Source organism: Thunnus thynnus, chromosome 12, assembly GCF_963924715.1.
Source record: "Thunnus thynnus chromosome 12, fThuThy2.1, whole genome shotgun sequence".
In the NCBI taxonomy this organism is placed as follows: domain Eukaryota; kingdom Metazoa; phylum Chordata; class Actinopteri; order Scombriformes; family Scombridae; genus Thunnus; species Thunnus thynnus.
In genome coordinates this window covers 19,283,262-19,310,345 of record NC_089528.1, presented here as the reverse complement: position 1 = coordinate 19,310,345, position 27,084 = coordinate 19,283,262, and the positions used below count along the sequence as shown (strand labels likewise).

General features: G+C 37.5%; 1 protein-coding gene across 1 annotated transcript in view; it reads left to right on the top strand.

The window, feature by feature from the left end:
- The first annotated feature begins 475 nt into the window (after positions 1–475).
- pth1r (parathyroid hormone 1 receptor) overlaps positions 476–27,084 on the top strand; it is a 56,094-nt gene continuing 29,485 nt past the window's right edge. The window contains exon 1 of the mRNA XM_067606163.1: positions 476–1,789. Within this exon, the coding sequence (XP_067462264.1) occupies positions 1,721–1,789 (69 nt within the window). The 5' untranslated portion in view covers positions 476–1,720. The remainder of the gene's footprint in view (positions 1,790–27,084) is intronic.

Here is a 27,084-nt window from a genome sequence, read left to right as displayed (position 1 = left end):
CATTTCAGCTTCCAGGTTTTTCCAGCAGTGCAGTGCAAAGCATTTCAGCTTTCAACTTTTTCAAGCAAAATTCATTTCAGATATCTGCATTTTCAGAAATCCTTTGCCATTTATTTCAGCTGTCAGCATTCACACGCATTTTCTGCAGGAAATGCAAATTTCTAGTTGTAGTTACTGCCCTGGGACTGTTCATACATTTAATGTATGCCAAATCACCCAGTGTTCAAACATAGTGACTAGTTTAAAAGCTGTCAGAGAAATGTGAAAAATGGATGCTCCTAAAACTCAAAATGTAAATTATAGTAAAGCAGCTGACTGTGCCTGAGATAAAAACGGACATCTCCTGCATTATGTCTCGGTAATCCAATCCTACTAGATGCAACTTTTGAGAGAGTGCAGGGGAAAAAAGTGGTTTGGCAAAGACCCTGCGATCTGTTGAATGTAGAGTTTGTTTGAGGGGTGAGAAAATATGTCATTTCGGAGTCGTGGTTTATTCCAACGTAAGAGAGTGCGCACCAATCAGAGGCTTTTACGCTCCACCCTACCTGCCTCCTTTCCGCCCCCCCTTTTCCATCCACATAGGCTACTCACTACTGAACACGACCTGCCGCCTGCCACATCTGGAGACGCTTCCCAACACGAGAAACTTCAACTTTTGCGTTTACTCTGCGCAGAAACACTCAGGCGTTTGCGATTTATCTGTCCGTCAGGGTGAATTTGGCTTTCTCTTGATAGTAAGTAGAGATTCTTGAAGCCAAGCTGGCGTCTGTCTGTCTTTCTCTGAGCTTTTTACATCACCGTTGGTAAACAGAGATCGCTTGGGAGTTTCATACATTCAGTTGCGGTGTAACTGCCACGCTTTACTGTGTTTTACTTCAACACCATTTCTTTTCATAACACTAAATGACACATTTCCATGTTGTGCTCCCACTTGTTAGTGAAAAAGAAGCGTAACCAAGGAAAGAGAAGCACAGCAATGCATTGATTCACGCAAATCAAGTAGTCAAATCTATGAAAAGTTTGTAAATTCACCCTCATACAGTTAAAGATTTGTCAAAATTGTTATTTGTTGTTAAATGATATGATTAAACCCTGTCTGAGAGCCTGCTGGTTTACTGTCGCTTGTACAGTAGGCTAGTACATTTCTGCGTTGATGGTGACATGAGTCAGAGGGAATCAAACTGTGAAATTCAACAGCGACCGATGATGGAGTGATACATTTTGGGCTTATTTTTGTACAGCACTGATCTAACACTTTGGAAGAGAAGACTGGAATAAGCCATAAGGCGCACAGCTCCATACTGAAGTGTTTAAGTTAGTCTGAGGGGAAATTTAAAAGACCTAAAAATACAGCGTTGGTTTCTTCCCTACAAAGAATCATTTGAACTTCCCACCGCAGAGCGAGAGCGACATAAATAGTTCTGACATGTGGATGTAATTTCAGAAGAGGAAAAAAGACAGATGCAGAGAAATAAAGAGAGCGGACTGAGCCTGAGCATATAGTAGATTATAGGAAATTAAATCGAGGGCAGAGCGAGGCGATTACAGAGTTATGATTTCACAAGCGGCCATAAGCATCAAGAGGCCAGATGGAGTAAAAAAATACAACTCGCTCCGCTTTGAAGAGAGTTAAGTAGATTAAGTAATATCATTTGAGCATCATCAGCATCTGTTTGAGCCCTGCAAGGACTCTTGGAGGTAGAGCTGCCTCAGGTCAGGGATGGGATCCGCTCTGCTGCTCCACAATCTGGACTTTCTTCTCATCTCACTACTCAGCAGTTTATGCCTGGTAAGTAATTTTCTTTAAAAAAAACAACAACAACATATACACATGTAATTATCTATTCTGTGTAATAACTGATTATGAACTGGAGCCAACCAGTCCAGTGGTGCCTCCTCTGTGCACATCAGCATGTCAGAGCAGGCAGAAGAGCAGCTATTATTGCAGCTGTTCATATGTAACTGTTTTTCATTAGGAAATGTTGTAAAAATGTAATACCACCTGGATTTTTATTGGAAAAACATTTAGATTAGTGACATCTGGAAAATGTTCACTCTCAGCTTTTGATTCCTACAATATCTGCTTGCTGCAATTCATGCACATCACGACTCAGGTAACCTATGGCCACGGTTAAAGAAAGATAATGGTGTGCAATTTTTTAAAAATGTTAAAGCTGACATCCAGAATAAAATACTGAAAGAAAACCAGTGCTTTGTACTCACATTCACCTGCATACTTTTAATTGTTCTTCTGGGATGTGCATGTAACGCCTCCTTGTATTTGGTATGTGTTGCCAGTCGTGTATGAGCTCAAATTGCAGAGGACCAGGTTATATATTGACACACATATTGACAGTTTCATTACTGGGCTGAAGAGGTTGACACGGTTCTTGATGGCAAGCTGCTGTGACTAGTGATTACACTTTTGTTCCATTAAACGCACCTTCTCACAGTTACAACACAATAACACAGTGTTTGTGTTTGTGTAACCTTGCTTGTATTATAGTCAGGGCTTTGTGTTTACTACAGATTGTTACATAGCTTTGCGGCGCTCTTGCCTGCTTTGACTGAAGCAATTCCTGCAGTCAGAATGGGAGAAAGTATTTCATTCACAACTCCTGGAGCACCTGAACAATCCTCCCTCCCTGATTCACAGCTGTGATTCTGATTTACTTTTGCCCGACATTGTGATTTATAATTGCGCTCTCAAATATTGCCATAGCTGTACTGTATCCAGAGGGCCTGCTGCACACACACATACGCTGTACAGGCAGAGCCGCGCACCAAGTTGGTTCTGTGTGTTTTGGCTGAGGCTGTTGTGCATTCAACAGGCAGTTCGCCCAGGCTCTGAGGTACAGTGCATTTTCCCAGTGATGTGGTCCATCAATGTACCGCAGTGGACCTCTAGGCTCATTGGTTTAGATGGCAGAGGAAAACAATTATAACATAGCTGTGTATTTATAGCTGATTCAACATTCAGTCGTTAAAGGCTCTGTCTGTGAATGGTGTTTACCCGTTTTTAAGTTTGGTGTTTGCTTAGTCTTCCTCTCCACAAAAAAGTATTTTTTTTCCAAACTGCGACCAAAAGGGACGTCGATTTCGCTGGATGCCAAAGCTAAGAGTGGAAAGTCTGTGTCTCTGTTTATAGAAAGAATACAAAGCTTTTAAAATTGAGACATACAGTTGACAAACGACAGGACTGACTGTGCCGCAGGCTCAGAATATAAATGATGATTTCCTGGCATCATAAATAACAAATATTGTGAAGTGCAACATTGTGAGGTGCATGTTCTCCAACAGTTTTATCTTAAGGAAACTGGCTGATACAAGAACAGACGAGGAGTCTCTTCATTGTGTTTTACATCTCAGCAGAAACCCCTCAGCAAGCATGTTGCAGGGACAGGGCACAGACAAAGCCTTACCTCATAGCGCCTTTGTTCAGTGTGACTGGCTGCCTCACTTACTCAGTTATTACATTTATTAAGCGGAAGCACTGCTTCTAGGAACCTCAATGAGCATTTAATTTTTACCTCATGACTGTGTTTTCCTCCGTGATGACTTGCATGTGTGTGGATCCTCACTGGAGGGACTCGAGCTGTATCTCTATCTATCTGTCATAGCCAAGCGTTATGTCAGCTCTATACAAAATATGACTTTGAGGGCTGTCATGTTTTGCACTGAACAAGGCAGTTTTGACAAGTTTGAAATGTGGAAAATATCTGTTGTTGACTATTTAAGCCCAGAACGTTGTTTGGGTCTTTGTTCCTCTGGGACAACAATGTGAAAGAATTTCTAGATTAAGTATAATTTAAATCAGAGCAGACTTTGACCTGAATATTTGTAACCTTTGATTTCATGCACAGAATATTTGTCAAAGTGATACTAAACTGAAATAACATTATAACATGAGCAATCAAATATGTTCTAATTGCCATAAATATCATATATGAATGCAGAATCTATAGGCAACGGGACAAGATTTTGGTACTGGAAGCTTTCTGATTTCCGTTTGTAGTTTGTTTGTAGTCTGAGTAGTATTGACCAATCAGGTTTGAGTGGGCTTTGGTTGCATGCAGGTAAACAGTCCGTGTGGAGAGCAAGAGGCGGAATGCATTGGCCAAAATGCAATCTCGGAACCCATCGGCTATCATCTGATGACAATTTAGCTTTTTATTCGCTTTTTTAAAAATGTATCTGCATTCATATGCATATATCTGTTTATAGAGATTAGCCAAAATGTCGCCTGGACCGTCTCAAGTTGCTAATCAGACTGTAAACAACAGCCGGCGCATGGAAGAGGAAGTCTTGTCATGGATATCTGTTATCTGTTATCTGGATATCTGCTGGGATAACCGATGGGTTTGGGGATTGAATATGCTCTGGCAGATACGGAATTGTTCAGGCTAGGAAAAATACACATGGATGGATGATTTCTGTATATTATTCTCTGCAAAGAACATTTCATTTGATGTTCAGACATGTTCAATCAATTTGAAACTGCAGGATCTCAAGTCCAGTCCACAGTTGAATCAAAATGTATGTCACATGAGACATGTTAAAGGAGAAATGTGCTGTAAAATGCACATAAGAGATGGCCTTTATATGGTAAATCACTTCAGTTTTGCCCTGTACACAAAGTGTATCATTTAAAAGCATTTAAAATTAATGGTACTAAAAAGCACACCCTGCATGCCCCTCAGAGTAACCTTTCAGAATAGCTTTATCCATCTCTGCCAAATTATCCTCAATGGAATTTCATAACACAGATTAGAGTACAGGATAATCTCATCTCAATCTGTCTCTGGTAATTAGGGGCAGCAGATAACTTCTCACTAATTCATACGAACTGCTGGTGCATTTGTGAAATAGGCTTTAATATTTAAATTCATTTTTGCGTGCCCCTTTAGCTGATCCCCAACTTGACTTATGATTTTTTTTCTACTATTGTCTGGGTTTGTGTGTGTGTGAGGGAGTACGAAATGAAGCATCTCCTCAAATGTATCTCATGAATTTGCTTTTCGCTGAGTAATTTAGGCAAAACTGCAGAGACAACAGTCTTTGTGATTGCCTCTTTTAATTATACTTAGTCTGCAGCTTCATGCAGAGAGTTGTTTAACATTAACTTTCCCTAATAGGAGACGATGAAGCTGATCCTGCAATATAAAGCTTGGTGATGGCATATTAAATTCAATATTATCATTAATCATCTCTCCACATAACACTTTGTGACAGAATTCTCATCATGGGAATTAGACTTTACAATCATCATGTCTCAACAATAAGTCAAATTTTACTGTCTCAAATACTGATAAGATGATAAGATTTGTAGCCCGTCTCCATCCCCGTCAGGATTTTGTTTTTGCAGAATACTGAAAAATAATTTTATTCAATGAGATGTGCACATGTTAAATTGAACTTTTTGTGCTTTAATTTTGAATATATTACTCAATAGAATTGTGATTGTGATAATGCTGTGATAATTATTGCAATTATTATTATTGATAGTTTTGTCCACAGTTCCCATGACTGCAATGGTCTTGAGCACACAAACAAACTTAATATGCGTCACTCATTCGTCATTCATTTCCATTTGAAATAGAAATTACACCTCTTCACAAAATTACAGGTAACATGAAAATAACACTTTTATTATAATAGACTCTTAGACTGTCAGATGTTATAAGATGTGTTACCTATTTGGACAGATGAGGGGGGGTGTGGGGGGTCAGTTGAGCCCTGTCTATGAATGTCCCCAGTTGTGATCGGGGTTTACTCCCTTAGCCATTGAACCACCCATGGCAGTGGGGGCAGTGGCTGTTGAAACCCCTCTGGGGGCCACTGCAACTTCGAGATCCCCTCCCAGTTCAATCTTTGGGCACAGAAACCCCAGTTAACATGAGTTACTATGAGGAGGCACGGTAAGAGTCTTGGTGAGGGAAAGGCTATGACCATGGAAGACCTACTGTATATACTGTGCTTCCTGGACCCCATCTAGGGAGGCCAGCGGCAGAAGCTTAGGAGCGAATTGTAGGCATCCCTACTTGCAATGGCTCACTTAGCAAAACTGCAGTACACACATCACAACACCCTGCAGGCAAAGATCCTGCCAACCCACAACTTAGCCAACCTTGTGTCTTAATGGGGCCATCGGGCAGAGGGACAACAAAGCGCTGCCAGGACCAATTTACTCATCTCAGGGTACTTTTCTGTCAACTGGATGTCATTTCCTAGCCTTTTTTATTAAAGGAACCTCCCTCAGATATAGTATTCACACAGTAGGTATCATCAATTTGTGTTGGGTTACTATATGATCAAGGGCTCAGTTGTTTTTTTTTTTTTTTAATTTATTTTTTGTATGATGCACAGCCAGGCTATATATCGTGACCTTTACTGCTTCCAAGAGGGAGGAGAGAATCAGCAGGAGGTATGTCAGCAATGATTAGGTAGCAAAGTGCAATTTCGGTGTCAAGAATTACCAGGATTTCTTGCCTGCCTTCAGACCACGTCAAACGCATATGATAAAAGTTGTATTATATTATACATCGGTGGTTTTCCCACACAATTATTATATTTTATTTGCAGCAAAGGCTTCTTTTTAAACAATCAGTTAGTTGTGTGCTTTTATGAATGGTCACCTATGCAGTAAATGGCCTGTTAGTTGACCAATGAGAGCCCACTGCTTACAAAAACAACAAAAGAACTGAATGGGAACCCCCCCCCATCCTAACACAGTTAATTTCCTTACTTTATCCAGTTAGTTCATTTTAGCAGTCGGGGATCTGTGGAGCAGATTGCTAATTGTTGCTTAGATTGAGCAAATGTGAGCTCTCACATGGAGAGAAACCACAGACAAGGCCAAGGGAAGACCCTGGCCATCTGGCCATGTGAACCCACCAAAATCTATTCCAGAAAATTTTTTAAAAAATATAAAAAAATCATTGATAATCTAGCATGTGGGCTCATATTCAACATTGTTTGTAAGAACTCTACTGGGAGGCTATTTTTTGAGGAAAGTTTTATACATGCCTAGATGGGATCAAGTACAATTTTTGTTAACTGGACAATTAGTGATATTCAGGCTCATTGGGTGTCATTTCGTATAGTTTTTATATGACATTGTGATTAGCTTTGCCTCATTGTTTCTGCTGGTAATCTTTAACATGCCTTTTCTTGATACCTCTTCGTCATACCGGTCAGCTTCACAGACAAAACAGCTTCAGACTTGCCTTAAGATAGTTGTCACTAATTTGTATGTTACCTAATTTGACTTTGATGCTAATCCTTCAGACAGGAAAAGGATGAAACATTTTTTCATGATAACCTTAATTAGGCTTTACAGTTAATGATTTGCTCCCACTGTCTCTCCAAGTTACAGGGCCCTAATAATGATGATGATATTATCTGGTTGTTTGGAGATTTTTAATAATGCTTATTGTGCATGCTTCGTTTCCAGGGCCCAGTTAGAAAAGTCTCATCATTATAACCCTGGCTAAATTGAGATCAGATAAAATTAAGTCAAAATAGGGCCTGGCAGAGGGAGATAGACTAAAGAAAATGATGGTCCCAACCTCTCTTTGCGTCATTACCAAATATCATCAAACCATTTTCCACATTGTACCAGAGCTCTCCTAGGATGAGGGCAACATAATAATCAAATGTGTTATCTCCTCCAAACTTATTTTTAATTTAAGAAGCAGTATGAACAAGGACAGCTGGAGCTTTTATGTTAGATCCACTTCAAACTCTTCTCTCCATCACAACATTACAAAACACTGTTGTGCAGAAAACAACTGCATTCAAAGGGAAGATATAGGGACAGTCTGGTTGGTTATCACCAATGTCAGCCCCTACTGATGATTCATCGTGTCTCATAGTTCCACCTTGTTTTTCAACTGTACATGTAATGTTGCATGCTCCTGGCCACAAAATCAGCAAACATCACTAACCATGCCCTGTGAGCCCACACCCCTTATTCCTGAAAACAGAGCCTGAAGTGCTGTAATCATCAAGTTTGCTGTATTCATTTCTTCCCAGCCTGCCTCCCTGCTTTTACTTAAGTAAGGGATTTAGAAATGATTTTTGGCAACACTGACGACTATGAAATTATTACTTTTAGTCATTGGCCATTAAAATTTAGCTAGGTAGTAGGGCTATGCAATAAATCTATATGACTCTATCAACCTTTGGAAGAATCAAACAGTATTGGGGGTGATATGACCTTTTCATGTTTCTTCAAATTTCAACCTTCATCAATTGATTTTGTGTACACTTGGGACAACACAACAATGCCCTATCATAACCTTTTAAAGTTCATAAAATAATAACAATAACAATAACAATAATAATAAATTGTATTTCATACAAAATTTGCAGCTAAAAGTGCTTTACATGCAAATGACAAAGTGAAGGGTGAAGGAAAGAAAAACAAACAATAAATAAGTCATTCTTTTAAAAAAAAGCAAATGGTTTATTTACACATTCAGCAGACACCAGCAATATTACCATTAGCGCCTGACTGATAATGGATTTTTGAGTCTGATGCTGATATTGATATTTGTCAATTTAAAAAAACCAATATATCAGCCAATAGTCTTTTTTTTAACATAAACACATTAATACAAACAATCTTGAGTAGGACTGAGTAGATTTTTTTTTTTATTGTGACCAAGATGACAAACTCACAATCTGTAAAAGAGACACTGTTTCTAAATTATCTCAATGTGGCGTTTCTGTACTGCAATTTTTTATTACTTAGTGGCTGACATACACATCTATACTAATATACACTCAACAAGCATTTAGGGACACCTGTGCAATTTAATGCAATCCAATATAACAGCTCTGCCATATATTCTACTTTTATGAAGCTTATACATTTTAAGTTTTTGTTAACATTATCAGAAAGCTGATAAATCTAGTTTATTATTTTTATATTGAAAAGTGTTCATAATATTTTGCCCCCCTCATGTAGGTTAATGAGGTGGACAAAATTCAAAAAACACCACCACCCACTACAACCTCAATACTAAACAAAAAGTGGAATTATCATTGCTCTGACAATGTAAACAAAAACTGTAAATGTATAAGCTTCATAAAAGTAGAATGTGTGTGCAGAATTTATGACAGAGCTGTTGTATTGGATTGCATTAGATTGCACAGGTCTTCTGTGACTGTATCAGCAGTAAACTAATATCGGCCAATATGTCAGCCTGACTGAATTAGCAATCTGGCTCTAATGACCATTCATTTGGAGTCATGTTTCTTTTCTTTGTCATGGTGTCCACAAACTCCCTATAGAAATATCTGGTTCTTAAAAACTGCTAAATGTGCTACTATGATTACTGTAGGACTTTAAATATGCCACTTTATTAAGTTTTAATATTTTTTCAGGTGAGAAATTTGATCTGTGCAGTTCTTTGGTGATTTACTGCTGGCTCTAATGTCTCCACAGCATTTTGATATATGATATAATTCCTTTTGGAGGATAAATGTGGGTCTCACAAATAAAATCTAACAATTGCAGCTGCCACATTAGTTTGTCTGAATTTTAAGTGAAGCTTCATGTTTTCACTGGACGGAACAACAGCGCTGCCTCTGGGGCTCTATATGTACAGATATCACCACATTTCAATAAATACAAATGTATTAAAATGAACAGATCAGTCTATATTCAATTTTGTTTTATTTTATTAAGCTACATAACAGTTTGGATTTTTATTATAGCTATATTACAGACTGAATAACATAATTTACTGCATCTCTCTGTCAATGAAGTTATTTTTTGTGAGAAAAAACTGTTAGTGGAGCTTTGAGTTGAGATTATTTTGTCACAATACAGTTAGGCAGTTGTGTTGAAGCTGAGCTGTTACTGTCAGCAAGTATGCTGCCGTTATGTTGACAACATAACGGCATGCCACACAACACACCCCTCTAACCCTAATCATCTCACTGCCCATGCCTAAACACGGGTGTGTCATGTAGTAAAGTGTCTTTTATCGTTACTGCGAGTCCGCAGATAGACCTAGTTTGTTAAAATTGGTCAAAGCCTGGTGCACTTCCTGGGGACTTGGTCGCCATGTGTCACCACTTCCTGTATCCATTGTTTCAAATTAAAATCCCTCTAACGTTTCATACACAGTCCAGGCTTGTACTAGGTTTTGACCTAGTCTTGTCGTGACTGCTGACTGTGCTGACTGTTGTGGCTGGCAATGACGCTGATGAGAGCGGTGAGAGTGAACCAAAACAATAAAGTTGCAGGCTTAAAAAACTAAACAGAGAGAAAGTGGTAAAAGACGCTAAAAGGATAATCCAGTTCACATTACACATAGTCATTTGATCCATATGATATATGATTAAAAATATTGATTAGTGCCGCTTTAATATTTCTCGTTGTTGTATGTGTATGAAAACTTTGGTCTCACGTAATATATAACAGTGAAATTCAATTCTTTGAGAGTAAGTTAAGTTTTTATGTGTTTTGGCATTCGTTTGCTATGTTGTGACATATTCAGTGAAAAAGATTCTTTTTAATACTGTGATTTCATCCGTGTCGACAAGCCCTACTTGCTCACCAGTTTGTAAACGTTAGTGCATGTCACTACCTACTATTAGCATTGGTGTTGTTCCCCATGGAAACTTTGGAAGTGGGTTTATTGATAATTATTATTAGCAACTTTTTCCGACATATTAAAAGTAGCCAGTGAACAAAAAGCAATGACAAAAATGTAAAAATCACTTTAAATTAGTAATCTTAAATCCCTAATGATAGTCTCAACAAAACCATTTGATGCCACTTCTTATTTCCACTCATGACACAGTAGACAGCCTGCCAGTTGCTCATGCTGATGCCAGTTTGGCCTGCTGTTAGTGAAAATAGTGGGTTCACATCATTGCACTATTGAACAGGATAAGAGGATTGTATGATGTCACTACTGCCGTCTTTTATGCCCAGTTTTCACTGTGCAAAATGTCCCAACAAACACTCAAAATCACAACCCTAATTTACATTGATTATACTACTTGCTGCAGGTCACTGTGTTTGAACACTTAAAATGCACAAAACAAGGACGGGTGATAAAATGGTTTCTTTTGAGTTTGGTATGAAGTGGAAATTTATCATAATTGTAGTGACCCTGCAGTTTCTGATAGACAGACTTTGCCTTTTAGCCAGTTTTCCGGTGGCTCATAACACCTTGCAGATTATTATAATAATTTTTTTCTTCTTCTTTTTTCTTTGCTGTATTGTCACACTTGGTTTTGAAGATTACCCTGAAACCTCACTCTATAGAGAAATATAGATTTATCACCACCACAGGCAAGATGTGAATTAACAGTTACAAGAGGCGACAATGGGTAGGGAAAGCTTTTAAAGTTGTGTTCGAGGTATAGTTATGGATAGTGCTTTAACCACAGGGACCACGCAGCTCGGTGAAGACTGTCCGCAGATACTGCGCTCGCTCCTTGAATGAAATGTCACATCAACGAGTCACTGAAACACAGCAAAAATAACATGTTTACACTCTCAGCTTCAAGAGTATCATGTAATTGTGTGTGATGGACTGTGAAGTAATGGAAATCAGCAGTAGTTTATAAAGCTGAAGGATTTGAGAGGGCGTATTTTTGTGCACAGATGGTATTTCTTATTAAAAAATGGATGTCAGCAAATGTTCTTAAATTAAACCCGGATAAAACTGAGATCCTTTTTATTAGTCCTGACAGACTGTATCTTAGTGTCCAGTACTCTCTTGGTCCCTTATCAATTAATGTTAAACCAACTGTCAGGAACCTGGGTGTGCTCTTTGACACTAACCTCACTTTTAAGAAACACACTAACAAGGTTACCCAGTCATGCCTCTACCATCTGAGGAATATTGCTAGGATACGAACAGTGCCGAGTTTTTAATGACACTCAAACTATCATTCATGCTTCTATTTCTTCACAGTTGGATTATTGTAATGGTCTTTTAATGGGTATAAACCAGAAATCTAATAGATTCCAAGTTTTGCAAAATACAGCAGCAAGACTCCTAACAAAAACCAGGAAAAGAGAAGACATTATTCCAATTTTAATGGCTTGCACTGGCTGCCCATTTATTTTAGGACTGATTTCAAGATTTTACTTATTACTTTTAAAGCCCTTCATGGCCTGGACCCAGAGTACATATCTGAACTGCTGTCCCCTTACTAACCAGTGTGCAACCTGAGATCCTCAGGCAGGAACCTGCTGACTGTTCTCACCTGAAGTTTAAAGAATAAACAACACATCCTCATAAAAAAGAACAAAACATGACAGTATAGGTCTAAAATTCAGACCGGCAAAAACAACCTATAGTTTACTCCATCTAGCGGCCGTAGTTATGCACTCCAGCTTTCTAAAACTCTTACAAATCACTGTTAAAAAACAATTATGTTTTATGGTGTGACATTGCTGTGGCTAAGGTCTGGTTAGGTTTAGGCACAAAAAGCATTTGGGTAGAGTTAGAGAAAGATCGTGGTTTGAGTTAAAATGATTACTTGAAACGTGGTTTACATTTCCTTAAAGTTACACAACCTTCGTCATCATGGCAACAGTAAACACCACAACGTAACGGTTTTTTAAGAAATGTCCCGACCTGCGGTTGGAAACAGGAAGCGAACAGCGGTCTCCTGCAGCAAAGTCCAATGTCCATTTAGCCATCCAACCAACCCGCGTCCTAAATAATCTTATCAAGTCACCTTATATTGACGTCATCTGAACTGCGTCACTTCCCCGGGTCATAATTACTACGGCTGCTAGATGGTGTAAACGTAACTATAGATCATTTTTGCCAGCCTGAATTTTAGACCTATAACGTCATTTTTCTTTTGAGGACGGGCTGAGACTAAAGGAGACCAAGCGTTTGCTGTTTGGGCTCTACGGCTGTGGAACGACCTGCCTGAGGAACTCTGGATCGCCACATCAGTATCTTCTTTTAAATCACTTTTGATCGAAAGGCGTTCTTATAATTTTTCTTTCATTTTATTTTTATTTTTACTCCTAACTGTTATGTTATGGCGTACTCTATTCTTGACGTTGCACTTAAGTCTTGCACTGCTCTATTTTAAGTTTTAAGTCATCCATTGTTTTCACATTTTATCTTTAGTGTTTTATTTATGGTTTTTAATCATCCATTGTTTTTAAGTTTTCTTCCTTTTGTACTATGTCTGCCTGTTTATTCATACATTGTTATTATTATTGTTATTGTTATTTATATCCACCTTGGTTAAGATGTAATTTCTCCATCCAAATGAGATTATGTGGTTGGCAGATTTTAGACAGTTTTGTAATTTAGTTTTCCAGCAGGCAGTGTGGATTTAGGCAGCATGGAGGTGTAAACTCTGTATCAGTTGCTGTACATGGCTTGTCGCTGTAGATTGTGAGTCACTGACTGTCGTCACTAGTCAGTTAACATGTTTGCCTGAATTTTCCTGGGATCATCATGGGATTCAGCTCACAGAGGCAACTTGTAGTGGGAAAATACCCTTCACAAAACATATCATTATACTCACAGCAGAGCATATGCTTTACTGTAGCTGAGAGGATTCCTGAGATAACTGCAAAGTAATCTAATTTATTGAACTTTCTCTCAGAAATGCATACATCTTTGTGCCACGGTTGTCTTTTTTTTCTACTGACTGACAGTTTGCTCAGTTTTTAGAGGGCCTGTGAGTCAGACTCATAACGTGTGTGTTAATAGGAGAGTCTTCAGTTTCACCAGCATGGTAAGGTTATACCATGGCTGTGTTTGGCTCAGGAAAGGGCTTGTTTTCTTGACTTACTGTGACCTCTGCTTTTTTTTCTTAACTTTTCCATTTGAGAAAAGCTAGAGTATGTGTAACTCAATGCCACTTTTACACCTCACTGAAAAAGGTACACTTCTAACAGACATTTTAATGGTGTGTCTCTGCCCTATGAACTTCAGCATTCATAAAGATCTACCGTTTGGCTGTGTGCTGTATGAGTAGCGATGTTAGCTTTTTTTTCTGCCTTTATTTTTTTTTAACCTCAAGGACTTAACGATGCATTTAAATCATCTCTTTGTACTCAGTGATCCCTTTTTGCATGTTGCATCTTCAAAAGCTAATGAGAAGCAATTTGATGAAAGATCAGTAAGCGCGAAGGAGGCAGTATTTAATGATGCCAAAGACGCTTTACTAAACTAGATCTGACAGTTCCACTCACATCTTTCTATTTCTGTTCCTCATTGTGGACATGCTGACATAGATTAAATTTTTTTTTTCTGCAGACAGTTTCCAAGTTTCAGCTGAATACCACGGACACGCTGTATGCAGTGATGGTTATCTCAGGGAGGTTGAAGTCACGGCCATGTGTCAAACATTTGACACATATCAGAGTGTGGGGCTGTCTCTCCTCTGTCAGTCTTTGATAAGGTGGTCTGGATTCTATCTTCTACTCACTGAGTGTTGAGAATGTCCAATATCAACATTGTTTTCATTCTAGCATTGCACTAAGAAATTGGTGGACAAAGGAATAACAGTATGTTATAACAATAACAAGTCAAAAAGTCAGGGACACACTGATTGATTGCATGTGCCATGATGAGTTTGCGTCCTATGTGGTCTTTCTTCATCAGTTACCTGCTGTATCAATATTGTGGTGCAGACTTCCTTCCGGGCAATAGGAATCCCAGTGTACCTCAGTCGAGTTGACATGTGAAAATTCTCAGCTATGTAGACGCCTTTGCCATTGACCGAAGGTATCCGCTGAGCCCTACCCCCACTGTTGCTGAAGGGATTGAGTTTCAAATGTACAGAAGTTCCCAGACCCATTCTACTCGCCTAAATGCAGCATGAATTGAGTTTGTAGACAGTTACAAGTCAATTCCCCAAATAATCAACACCAGAAAGAGTAGGATTTCACACTTCTGATCCAGTTGTTTGGATGCAGCTCAAACCCTGGGCAGGAATACTCCCCTGACACATGGCTTATGGCTGAGAGGAGGCCGGATTTCTTAAAAGGACCTTTATTAGTTTCATTGCAAAACTCTGGAGCTTATGGGTTTGTAAGTATGCAGTTCACGGCTCCAGATTTTCCAGCAAATAAGTAAAGAAATCCTCTCACTTCAGTACAGGACAAATCTCAGCCAATTTAAATTCAGATAACAGTGCAAAGTTTGGCTGGTCTCTCCTGCGTTAGCGCTGTGGCATTTAACACTTGAGCCAACAAGAGCACAAACTCTTCATGCGGTTGAAAAGTTATGGTTCAAGTCACTGCAGATCTAAAGTTGAAGTGTTCCATATGAATATACGTCTATAGTACTGGAGGGATTTAATTAATGTTTGGAACTGACATTTACCAGTGCAATGTTAATTGTGTATTGAAGGTCAGACAGATGATTAATTCCAAGTGTTATTGCAAACTTTTTGCATGAGTACTTCCACCAACATTAGAAGATATTACTCACCGGTCAAAGTTCACTGTGTCTTTCCCTGATAGACTGGTGACGCATGCATTGGGACAAATTCCAGCCAACCCTGTGGTCCTAAATAGTCAGCGGGTAGTAAGAAATGAATTAATGACTGAGTGAGAGAATTATATAATTAACAAATTAAAATTTTGGTTGTTAATATTTCAGCAGTCAGTCTAATTCTCTCTTTTTTCAGGGTTATCCTGAGGGGATTGGCTTGCATTTTTTTGAGGACAAAATCAATGATTTAAAGTTCAGACAGACATCAAATGTTATTGGATTGCACCAATCACACAGTGCATGGTGTTGGTCACTCGATCATGTTTCAACTTGCACCATGTCTGTATCCATCTGTACATATGTGGACTGAATAGAGGCAATGTTTGAAATGTTGCCCATTGATTTGCTGCTGTATGTAGCGTGCTGTATGGAAACCTGGCAGTGTTTTAACACTGAGTTTCATAATTGATCAAACGTCACTTTCACTAATTTTGAAACAAAATGAAACACCCATTAGAGTTTTTTTTGGCTTATTTCTGTAATTATTTTTATTGAGTTTTTTATTTGACATGGTGGTTTTTTGGAAGATTAAAGAGCCCTGTGTGGAATAAGTGTATTTAATGTGCCATTGTGTGTGTTTTTTCAAGAATAATCTGACTCATAAGGACTAGAGTTAAAAATCTGTAACTGATCAGTCAATACGGAGTTTACATTCTCCATATACCGTGCTCAAAGACTCAATTTTTTTCGTTCCTACAAAGTTTTAGAATTCAAGACCTAAATACAACCTGTACAAACTGTGTAATTACAGAATTTCACTTATTTCACTCATAGCTACAAAAAATGTAGTGAATGAGTGCAGTGAATGAGATTTAAAACACCAGCAGTTAACAGAAGAAGGGGTTGAAATGCTTTGATATCCCAACTAATACAAACTCTATCATATTAAATCTTTAATAGAATATATCCCAGCCACTATATGGTACGCTTATATGCTCTTAAACAAATTGATTAATACATTTTTTGTCTATAAAAAAATATGTATGTCTCAGTCTAAATAAATGATTCACCATACATTTTGTAACTTAAATCAATAATTAAAGTTATCAAAATCAATGGAAACTCTAGTAAAAATTGTTAGTATGTGAATTTTAATTGTAATTATATTATAACCAGATCCATAACAGCAGTCGAATAGGAGTACTTTGTTGGTATAGAGTATAGTCACTGTGTAACTATATCACTGACATACTGTAAATACAGTTTGTGGGTGGAATTCAGACAAGAAGTTGAGGAACAGAGAATTATGGGAAACTGAGTTCCTGTTCTGACATGTGAAGCCCCTACAAAATCAAAAAAATGTGAAAAATGCCCATTGTAATTTCCCAGAGCCCCAGGCAACAAATTCAAATTTCCTGTTTTGTCTGACCAATTGTCCCAAACCCAAAAATTATCAATTTACTAACATATATGACAAAGAAAAGCAGCAAATCCTCATAATTGAGAAGCTGGAACCAGAGCTTGTTTGGCATTTTTGCCAGAAAAATCGATGAAACGATTAATTAGTTATCAAAGTAGTTGGTAGTCAGTCAGACAACTTGTCAACTGATCTTTCCAGCTTTTGAAATAATTTATTATTATGCAAGTATACAATTTGACAATCTGCAAGGTAAAAAAGTTTGGTTTCAGTTTAAAATATGTGACAAGTCAGATAGACTGTCTTGGGTACATTTGAAGGGGATTTATAAAAATTATGTGGATGAGGAAAAAGGTCAATACTGTATAATCCTTTGATGTGTCAAGGATCAGTTTTGCTTCCATTCACTACTGCTTCAAACCATGGCTGTACGGATTTATTTAGATTTAAGCCCTAAAACGACTTGTCATTAGGCAGCAGTGCAAACCACCAGATTTAGATGGTTGATTTTCTTATTAAAAACATCATATTCAGTCAATAAAGATGATATTGCGTGTTGGTTCTCCTTTATAGTGACTGAGGTGCAATTCAGTCAAACTTTGTTACTTGGTCGTGTTTTCAGCGAACCACGTGTGTGATATTGATTTGTACCGTTCTCATCCGTGCACACTGTTTGCCTTTTGCAACAGACGCTGCCTTTTACCCATGAGTTCAAGTCATTTTCAGTCAAATAAAAACACAGTTCAAAGACCTCAGCACCAGTGACCTTGTAGTAAGTGGAAGGTGGAAAGCTCATGCTGACAGGCCAGTTACAGGCCTCTCAGTTGGAATACACCGAGAACAGTGTAGCCCATGTAAACGAGGGTTTTTCTCACTCACTAGACGGGTTTTCCTCACTCACTAGACAGTCTGAGTATCATCATCCTCAACTGCACGCATTACCATTTGTGTCTCGGACATGTATTAAATCCCTTAAATGCAGCTATAATGTGATGCATATATGTAGCTCTGTAATCCATTAATGGCTTGGCATGTCATTTAGTGGCTTTATAGAATCAGATTTGTGGAAGAACAGCTTTTTATAGAGTCAGCAGGCATGTGGGCAGCTCTAGAAAATAAATTAATATAAAAATTACAAAGGAAATGAAAATTACTGACACAAACAAAAGCAATAGAGACCCTGTTTACTCGCCAATTATGCTATTTACCATTTTTTATGTGTTGCAGATTGCACATTCTCTGGCTTGAATTGTGGATTGATGGAAGCTACAATTTGGTTTTTATTTAATCTTTCTTAATAACTTGTGTTCAAGTGGACTTCTGTCATGTGAATGCTTTTTCCTGGAAGCCATGCTGGGAATTATAGTGCATGTTATTTATGTTAACCCTTACAGTGATGCTTCAGGGGAAGATGAAACATATGGATATGAAGGCATATTAATGTTGTTACTATTATGTTTTAATAAATCACTGGCAGGAGGAAAGCCTGTGGTTCAGTTAAATTATTATGAATATCTTCATTCTCAAAAGAAATTAGCGCACATTAAACCTTTCATCGTTATTCATTACACTTTGAAATCTATATTGATTTCATGATAATTGTGATTTAATTAATTGGTCTTTTCTGTTGTGTAAGATTAAAGAGCTCTTACATGGCTTAGCCTTTGCTTTGTGATTTTAAATTCTGTTTGTGTTAGAAAGGCTCCACTGAAAAGCACTTCAATCAAAGGTGACCATCTGCACATGGCTGACTCTCAGCAGCCTCTTCAATAAGCAAATCACAAGGGTGGAATATTAGCAGGCAATGAAAGACACCTTGGGTGATTAGGCGCTGCCTAATTGGTCTACAATTTAGAGGCTTTATTGGGAAGGCAGTTACAATTAGGGATCTTATACAAACACTGTCCTTGCCCTAGTTCCTCGCAGGCAGCAGGCTGTTCATACCCCTTTGGTTAACAGTGGAAAAGGGGCTGATTATGTGTGAGTGTTGCCCTCTAGATGTGTCACCTCTTTGCACTCAGCTCTTTCTTCACTCAAATGTTAGACTGCGTCCAGAGCACTGATTGCTGTATTGTGCTCTACTTGCACTGATAATGGCGCACAAAATACTTGCTGCAGAAATTATTTTCATCACGTTCATAAGGTCAGAAGGGCATATGTTACATTCTGACTTTGCAGCGTATTATTTCACTGTGTCCAGTTGAACTGGTCAAACTAGTGGAATTCTGCACACACCAGCTCCAGCAGCTTTTTGCATTTGTGTGCGTGCGTTGCCTCGTGAGCAGGCATTTCCAGTTTCTTTTTCCAGTTTTTTTGTCCATTGCTTTTAGTTCAATCTTCACAAGCAATCTTGTGGTGAAAATGACTTTCTGGGCTTTTTAGGCATTATGTGTCTGACTTTGTGCAAGATAAACCAGACGACTGGATTCCTTTTGTTGCTTTGTTGTTCTCTCATGCTAGCCATTGAGCATAGAGGAGGCTGGGTGATATGGATAAAATCTTTTCTAACGATATATATAATTTTATACAATATCATGATATTGATATATATAGTGAAATTTTATATTTTCTAGAAATTCAATGCACAATTTACTTTTACTCTGAACATAAAATGACCTAATGGTAACATCTGCTTTTAGCTAATTCTGTGAGCTAGCTCTAAATTGGTGTAAAAGCTTTGTAAATCATATATTTTCATACATCATTCTTGTTCATTTATGTGCAACATTGCCAACAATTACCTAATACAACCAGAGATATTAAAATGATAGCTACAAATCTCTATTTTCTCACAGCACATACTGTCATATCATGTGATCCTCACTGGTAGTGATGCGCTTTCTTCTTTTGTAGCTATTTTTTCATTTTCATTTACAGTACGCACAGATTTGTATAGGGAGGTGTGTTCAGCTCTGTTTCCATTTTAGGCAAAACTTACTTATTTATTTGTGAACTATGAATGCTTTTCAACCATCAATTAATGAACTGTATCGCAATACACTGAGTGACCAAAATAGAAACACCTCTGCAATGCAATGCACTCCAGTGCAACAATCCTGTAATAGATACTACCTTTGTGAATATCAATATTAATTTAAATTATTTTTGACAGTTTGTCAAAATTATACTATGGTAAGGTAAGGTAAGGAGTTCCATTGTTCCTCTATATATGAAAATGAGAACAAAATAATATCATTGTTGACACAGTGTCTGTTGTTTACAGTTTCTATAAGGCTTGTAGGAAAAAGCCTCAGCAAGCAGAATGATGTGCATGCCGAGAATGCTGATGGTGGCTCAGTGGTGGGCGACGCTCACATCCATTTAGACTTGTGAAAATGTTAGTCTGTAATGACACTGGCTTTGTGATGTTTAAACAAAGTGAAACATAAATCGAAGAACTCCCTGCAGACAACTAATGGTAATGTTGACAGTGAGATTGAGTGCAACAAGATTCTGCTAAATTGAGTGAATTTAAGTGAATTAGCAGCTGAAACAGAGAAACATTTGTGGCAGCAGTGAAGATGCTGATGCTGAAACAAACCTTAGCTCACTGAACATTGTACCTGAACCTCAAAAGACACACGACCAACAGTCAATTCACTGTCATCATTCATTTATGCAATCTTTTGTATAAAAGAATTACCTCTGGAGAGCTTTCAGACATTTCAAGGCTCATCCTATTTTCTCTTGCCGCAATATGTATTTTTGTGAAAGTGTCATTTAAAAATTGATGAGTCCATTAGAACATACCTGCTGTCCATCTTAATAAATATTGTAGAGCCCTACTTTTTGCAACCTCACCTATTTCGTTTTCACAATGAGGTCAAGAAGATTTGCTGGTATATAATTAGATTGACCCACAAATTTGACACTTCATTCATTATAGCAGCCAATACTAATATCTAAATAATCAATTTTCAGTGGCTTTCTCAACATATAATGTGTAATTGTTTGTAAGGTGGTGAAATGTACAGTACTGGACAGTAGTGAATATTCATCTGATGAGAATAAACATGAATGAACAAAGCTTTTTGGATGATATTAATATGAACACTAACATCATCTCGTGTTTTATCCTTAACCGCTGTGCTTTACTGCTGATTGCTGCCGCTGTGGATTACTGCTGATGTTGCCAAGCTGTGACTGGGAGGGTATCATATGCGATTAATGCCACAGTGTATGGAGTAAAACTACATGATCTGTACATCTGAGAAAAAAAAAGCTCTCATGGAATTCTCTTTGATATTTTTAAACTATAATCTTCATAATCCGTATATGAAAATAATCATTCACCCATGACTATTTTTACATTTTTTATTGTGACCCATTGTCTTGCTAGCAGTCTGTCACAAATGTTATTGGTTGACACTTTTGTGACATCCATTAAGATATTATGAAATGTCTGGTGTATTTCATTGTTATATAACTATTAGTAGTTTTTAAGCTTTTGATGAAAATTAAAATGCTGCATTTGCATTCCTATATTGAGGGATTGGCCCATACTTTGTGCATTAAATCACTTATATAACATAAGAGTCGTCCTTTTTAATTTGAGAGAACAACAACGATCACAACTATCTGGGCTCCATGAGATGCATGCTGCCTCTCAGAGCACACACAATGTTTCCATCAAGGACAAAAGTGCTGTTCTTCAGGCTTACGACCAGAGCAGGGTATAATTAGGAACTAAATGCTGCTTTAAGTCAGAATGTGGTCTGCAAGCATTTCCAAAGGACAACCAGTCTTGTGGTTTGTGGTTTTTATCATCAAATGCAAATTGCACAGTTGAAGAGGAGTGGCACTGACTCATAGAGTTTATAATATCCAGGAACCTCATCCGCTAAAACATTCATGCGGTGCAATATGTCAAAAGTAACATATTCATGTTTTTTCCAGATAGTGGACAGGCCATTAAAAACAAGATTCAGCGGAGAAAAAAAAAAAAAAGATTCAGCGGAGTTATAATTTTCTAGACCCCCCTATTTTGTGGAGAAAAAAAAGGTACAGGAAAGTCCAAAAGCCCTTGGGATCAAATTTTGAATATATGCCAACAACAAGGAAGTGAATGTTAGCCTATGGTGTAAAGAATGGCAAATGACCAAAACAAGTACATAAAACAAACATTCGACTGTATTCCCATAATAGAGGCGCTTTACAGCTAGCAGAGTAAATATTATCTGTATATTATTTATCATCCATGTGACGAAGTGTGATCTGGAAAGGAAAGTCTCACTTTATATGACCATTTACCCAAAAATCTCATCCTCCACTGACGGATCAGCTAACAGAGAGAGGCATTATTGGATGACTCTGAGGTGATACTGAAAATTAATATGGTTTGTGTTTCCAGTCAAAATGCCAAAGTTGTGATCAGTGGTTTTATGTTGACAATCAAAACATGCCAAGAACACTGAAGCAAGACACATAATTGTATCTACAGCATACAGTTTGCCCTTTTCCCCATGTTTTCAAAGTCATTTAATATTTACTCTGACATGAAATTCTTCTACAAAAACATTTCCATACTCTGTCTCACATCTATGTAAAAAGCATTGACACATGCAGTGTTTCCCCACAATTTGGCAAGTAAATATCTAAATGATGTAAAATATTTAAAGATCACCTATGGTTGACACGACTGATCAATCTCTTGATAATTTCATCATCATTATGCTATGCTCCTTTTGAAACGCTGAATTAAAAAAAACAGCCGTTACTATTGTTGTTGCACAGCAGTAGTACTGTATATACAACAATATCATAGTTTTATCAGTATAATGCAAAAACTTCACGGATATCATGAAGTCATTGTACTGAAATATCAAAATCTGTCGTTGAAACAAATGAAATGTCAGTTTTTCTGTATTATTGTTCAGTTACATTTTTTTCAGGTGAATCCCATCTCTGAATTACTGCTGTTGGTTCAGATTCTGCATTTGAGCTAATCTGTTTTGTTCACGTTGGAGATGAAGATGGAGAGCCTGTCTAAATCCCAACTGTTGGTTTGGCTCCCAGCCAGTGACTGACTGAGTGGAGTCAGCTCCTAGATTGTGTGGACTCTGCTTTACTGGTCTAAGCTGGAATCTTGCTGGTCAAGCAGCAGACACTGTCATAAGTAGGTTTCAGTGGGATCATTTGGCAAATTGCAACATTATTAAGACGTCTATTTGAGAGATTTGGGATATTTCCTTGAATAACCGCTCTTCAGCGTTTCTGTTCTGCATGTTTGTTACACACCCTGACCTTATAGCAACTTCCTATAATTCATACTACAAACAGCCTTCAGTAACAGTCACAATAATTGAGAAATACATAGTTATTCACTTATAGCATTACTATTAAACTATTGAACTTTTTTACATGTATCGGACACTTCTCTAACACTAGCTATCAGGATTTGTTTCTCGCCATTCTTACTGTAAAAAAATGTTGATCTTGGCAAGGAAAATTTCTTTTAACTTTACTGTTAGGGAGTTCAGGGCAAAGTTCAAACCCCATTGGAGCTTTGATGTTTTGCTCAGACATACACGACTGCCTGGCATCATGGTTGCTGGAACATCTGGTCAAACACTGGTTTAATTCTCTCAACTATTATTTACGTCTCAATTTGATTTTGTTGTTCAATTTTGTTCTTTTTTTGAATTTAGAACGCTCTTTCATGGTCTGAGATACTACTAATGAGATTTTTGGGCTGTACTTTGACTTATTATGTTGAACTGGTTTTGCGGTTCGTTTAAACTTTTTGGATCCTCAAGGTTTTTTGTTTTGTGCTTTCTAATGAAATTCTACCTCCCATGCTCCAGCGTTTGACTCTCTTATTCACTGCAGGGCATTTCAGGAAATGTCTTTGGTCAACCACAACTTTCTTGAAAAAAAAAAGAAAGAAAAAGCGCAAGGCTGTCCACAATCAAGACTGTTGGTAATGTACCGGAAACCCAGTGTCTCCACTCAATGTATGAATGGCGTCTATCCACATGACTCCATTTCTTAATGGTCAATTTTTTAAAATATCTTTTTTAATGCTTTTGAAACACAATATTCCAAAATAAACAGAAAAGTCAGCAACATAAGTTTTATAACTATATATAATCTGCTTTTGGCTCCCAAAATAATTTAGGAACCAAATGTATGTATTTAATGTTATTACCAAACTAAACCTAAACTGCAAATGTACCTTCAGTTCCATAGTGTGAATAGTATACACAGTAATACTTACTGTCCTAGTCCTAGTGGTTCAACACTGTCTTGACACACCACCCTAAATACAGTTCTCTCAATATTGGTCTTATATCCTCGCAGAGAGCTGCAGTTTAAGTCATCAAGCCGCAGTTTGGGCAGACAAATAGAAACTTGTGGTTTATTCAAGTGGAGTTTGTATTCTGGCGACCAGTGATGAAAACACACATATTTATATGGTGTGTATTTTTCTAATTTTCATTTTGGCACACGCTCAAAAGCATTTAACAAAAAGAATACTGTGTTTTAAATGAAATACAGTAAATAAGAATGTCCATGTTTCTCCCTGTGAGAGTTGTGTTTACTTTGGAGGTTTGGATTCTGGCCAATGGAGGAGGAATAGTTTTCAGAAATAATCAGGGGGCACACTTATTACCCAGGATTCTCTTCTTAAAATGGTAAATGATACTCTTCTACGTCCCCGTGAGCAGAAGTCTGCAGATGAAGGAGAAAAATTCCTCTAGTTTTTAGAAGGAAAATAAACCCCCCAAAAATCCATGGCTCATTTTAGTTTAATGTTTCACAGGGTCTCAAACTGCGCCGTAAAGGTTAAGATATTTGTTCTTAATGTGTTGGAACAGCAGCCTCACTTAACACGTTTGGAGGGGGAAAAAAAGCTCAAAAAAGCAAACTGGAACTGAACTTTACTACTCAAAGTGTAGTAAACTGGCTGACATTTCAATCTACTTTGAGGTTTGTTAATGAAAGCAGGAATAATCCTGATAACAAAAAAATGCAACATATGATACACAGTAACATAGATACTAGGAGCTAGTTTGTTCACATCCAAACTGTGAAAATTCAGTGATGATAATAGCACTTGTTCTTTCAGAGCAGTTAGCATCCGTACTCTGTTTCTGGTTTCCTCTTGGTTAAGCTCTCAGCTAAAGTAACCCAGTCAGCTATTTAGATGAAAATAATGTGAACGTCTCAGGAGCTGTCAGTGGAATATTCTATATTGGCATAGTTAGCACAGTAAACAGGTAGTATCTATCCTTGTTCGCCTGTGGTCAAATGTTGTTCCATCTGTGGTTGTTTACAGTGCAAAGCCATAAACGTCTTCATTCTGTAACCTCATTCAGCTCTCAGACTGGACATCCTTATTTCAGGGCTGAAAGTAGTGAAAATATTGATGGATTGAGGTATTATGGTTTTGTGTGCAGCAAACCCACGACGGCTCAGTATTTACAGTTTAATTTTAAGCTCACGAAATTAGGCACTTGCATCAGAGACAATGTATACACATCTTCATTCCCAAATGACTCCTTGTCTTAGTGTGCAGATTTAGAAGTTCCTTAGCTGCTTTTTTGAGAGTATAAACAGGCACCGGAGAAGGCTAAAAAAGTCAGGAACATATCCAAAGTTTGTTTTACTGCAATAGTTGGTTCTCATCGTCCTTCATAGCAGCCAACTACAGAACTACTGCCTAGTACGCAATATTTCTACTATAGTAACTGCACAAACATACCAGTAGTGGAATGTAACTAAGTATATGTAAGTACTGTGTGCATAGGCACAAATTTAAAGTACTTATAGTTAACTAAGTATTTCCATTTTGTGCTATGTTTTACTCTTACTTAATATGGTACTTCTTACTCCACTGCCTGTCAAATAAAGTCAGTGGAGTAAGAATTTATAGAGAAGCTATAGTACTAGTTAATTTGCAGCAATTTTATATATAAAACATTTGATTGCTTCATAAACTAAGATTAATTGTGATAGATTTAACTGCCCAAAAGTATAAAAAGTAGTTAGAATTAGTTCCACATTTACCAGCTGCAGCATTAAAATGTTTCTTACACATGCAACAGTAAGAATAATCCAGTAGTATAATATGGAATAAATAACTCCAACCAGACCATTCTCCTGCACAGTGTGTACTTTTACTTTTGATACGTAAAGCAAGTTTTGCTCATGAAGCTTTTCTATTTCAACTTAAGTAAGTAACTTGTAATAGCATTTTTACATAGTTGTACAACTTCTTTTACTTAAGTATAGGATCTTCACTGCATGTTTCGTAGTGAAAAACAGAAAGCAACACACAGTGAAAACCCACCCTAACAATTATGTGCTGAAGGTTTAAACACATTCATCATCGCTTGTAGACGCCTCAACACAAACATTAGCATACAAACAGCCTCTTTTTAAAAAAAAGTTGCAACACATGTGCATATTTAATAAATCAAATCATGTTAGCTAGATTAAAATCTCATTTTCAAAGGAGACTTGGACAAATCGGTGCCAACAAAATATAGGAGAGAACATAGTAATTATATCATAATAAGAATTCTGTCTCTGCTTTTTATCAGTGGGAGAAGAGGCTCTGATTTGATGATCATGCTCTTTAATTTGTTTTTATATCAAATATTTGAGATCTGATCTATTTGTTCTAAGAATGGCTACAATATAGTTTTTGGGAATTGTAATCTCTCAACATGTATACATTTAACCTCCTCGCTTCCTGTTTCTTTTTGCTTCTTGGCATGCTATTAGTATATTTCTCCAGTATGTAAACCTGCCTACTTCTTTTTGTTTTGAAGAGCTGATAGAAGTGAGAGCAAAATTTGATTTCTTGATGTAATTTGTGTCTTGAAACTGACAAATCTAACTGCAGCCAGTGAGTCAGTTGCTCTGAGTAAAAGTCTGTCTTTAATTTGTGCTGTTTGCTCTGCATCACTGAACCAAAAAAACAAGACTGGGTGTTTTTTTAGCCATACCTCCAGGCACACTGTATGGCATACACGTTAGTTTGTGTTTCATTGTGTGGGTACATATTGCATTTTGCTGCAGTATTGCTCAAACAACCATGAAAGCCCCTATATGACGGCGTAGAAAATCCTGGTGATTTGAGCACTGATCTTTGCTTTAGTTTTAGCGCTGGGTTTAAATTGCTATGTTTTCATTTCTACTTTTCTTGTCACGCTCTGTTAAAAATGAATGTGGTCATTTTTAATACAGTCACATTTGTCATTGCCCGAAAGTGAT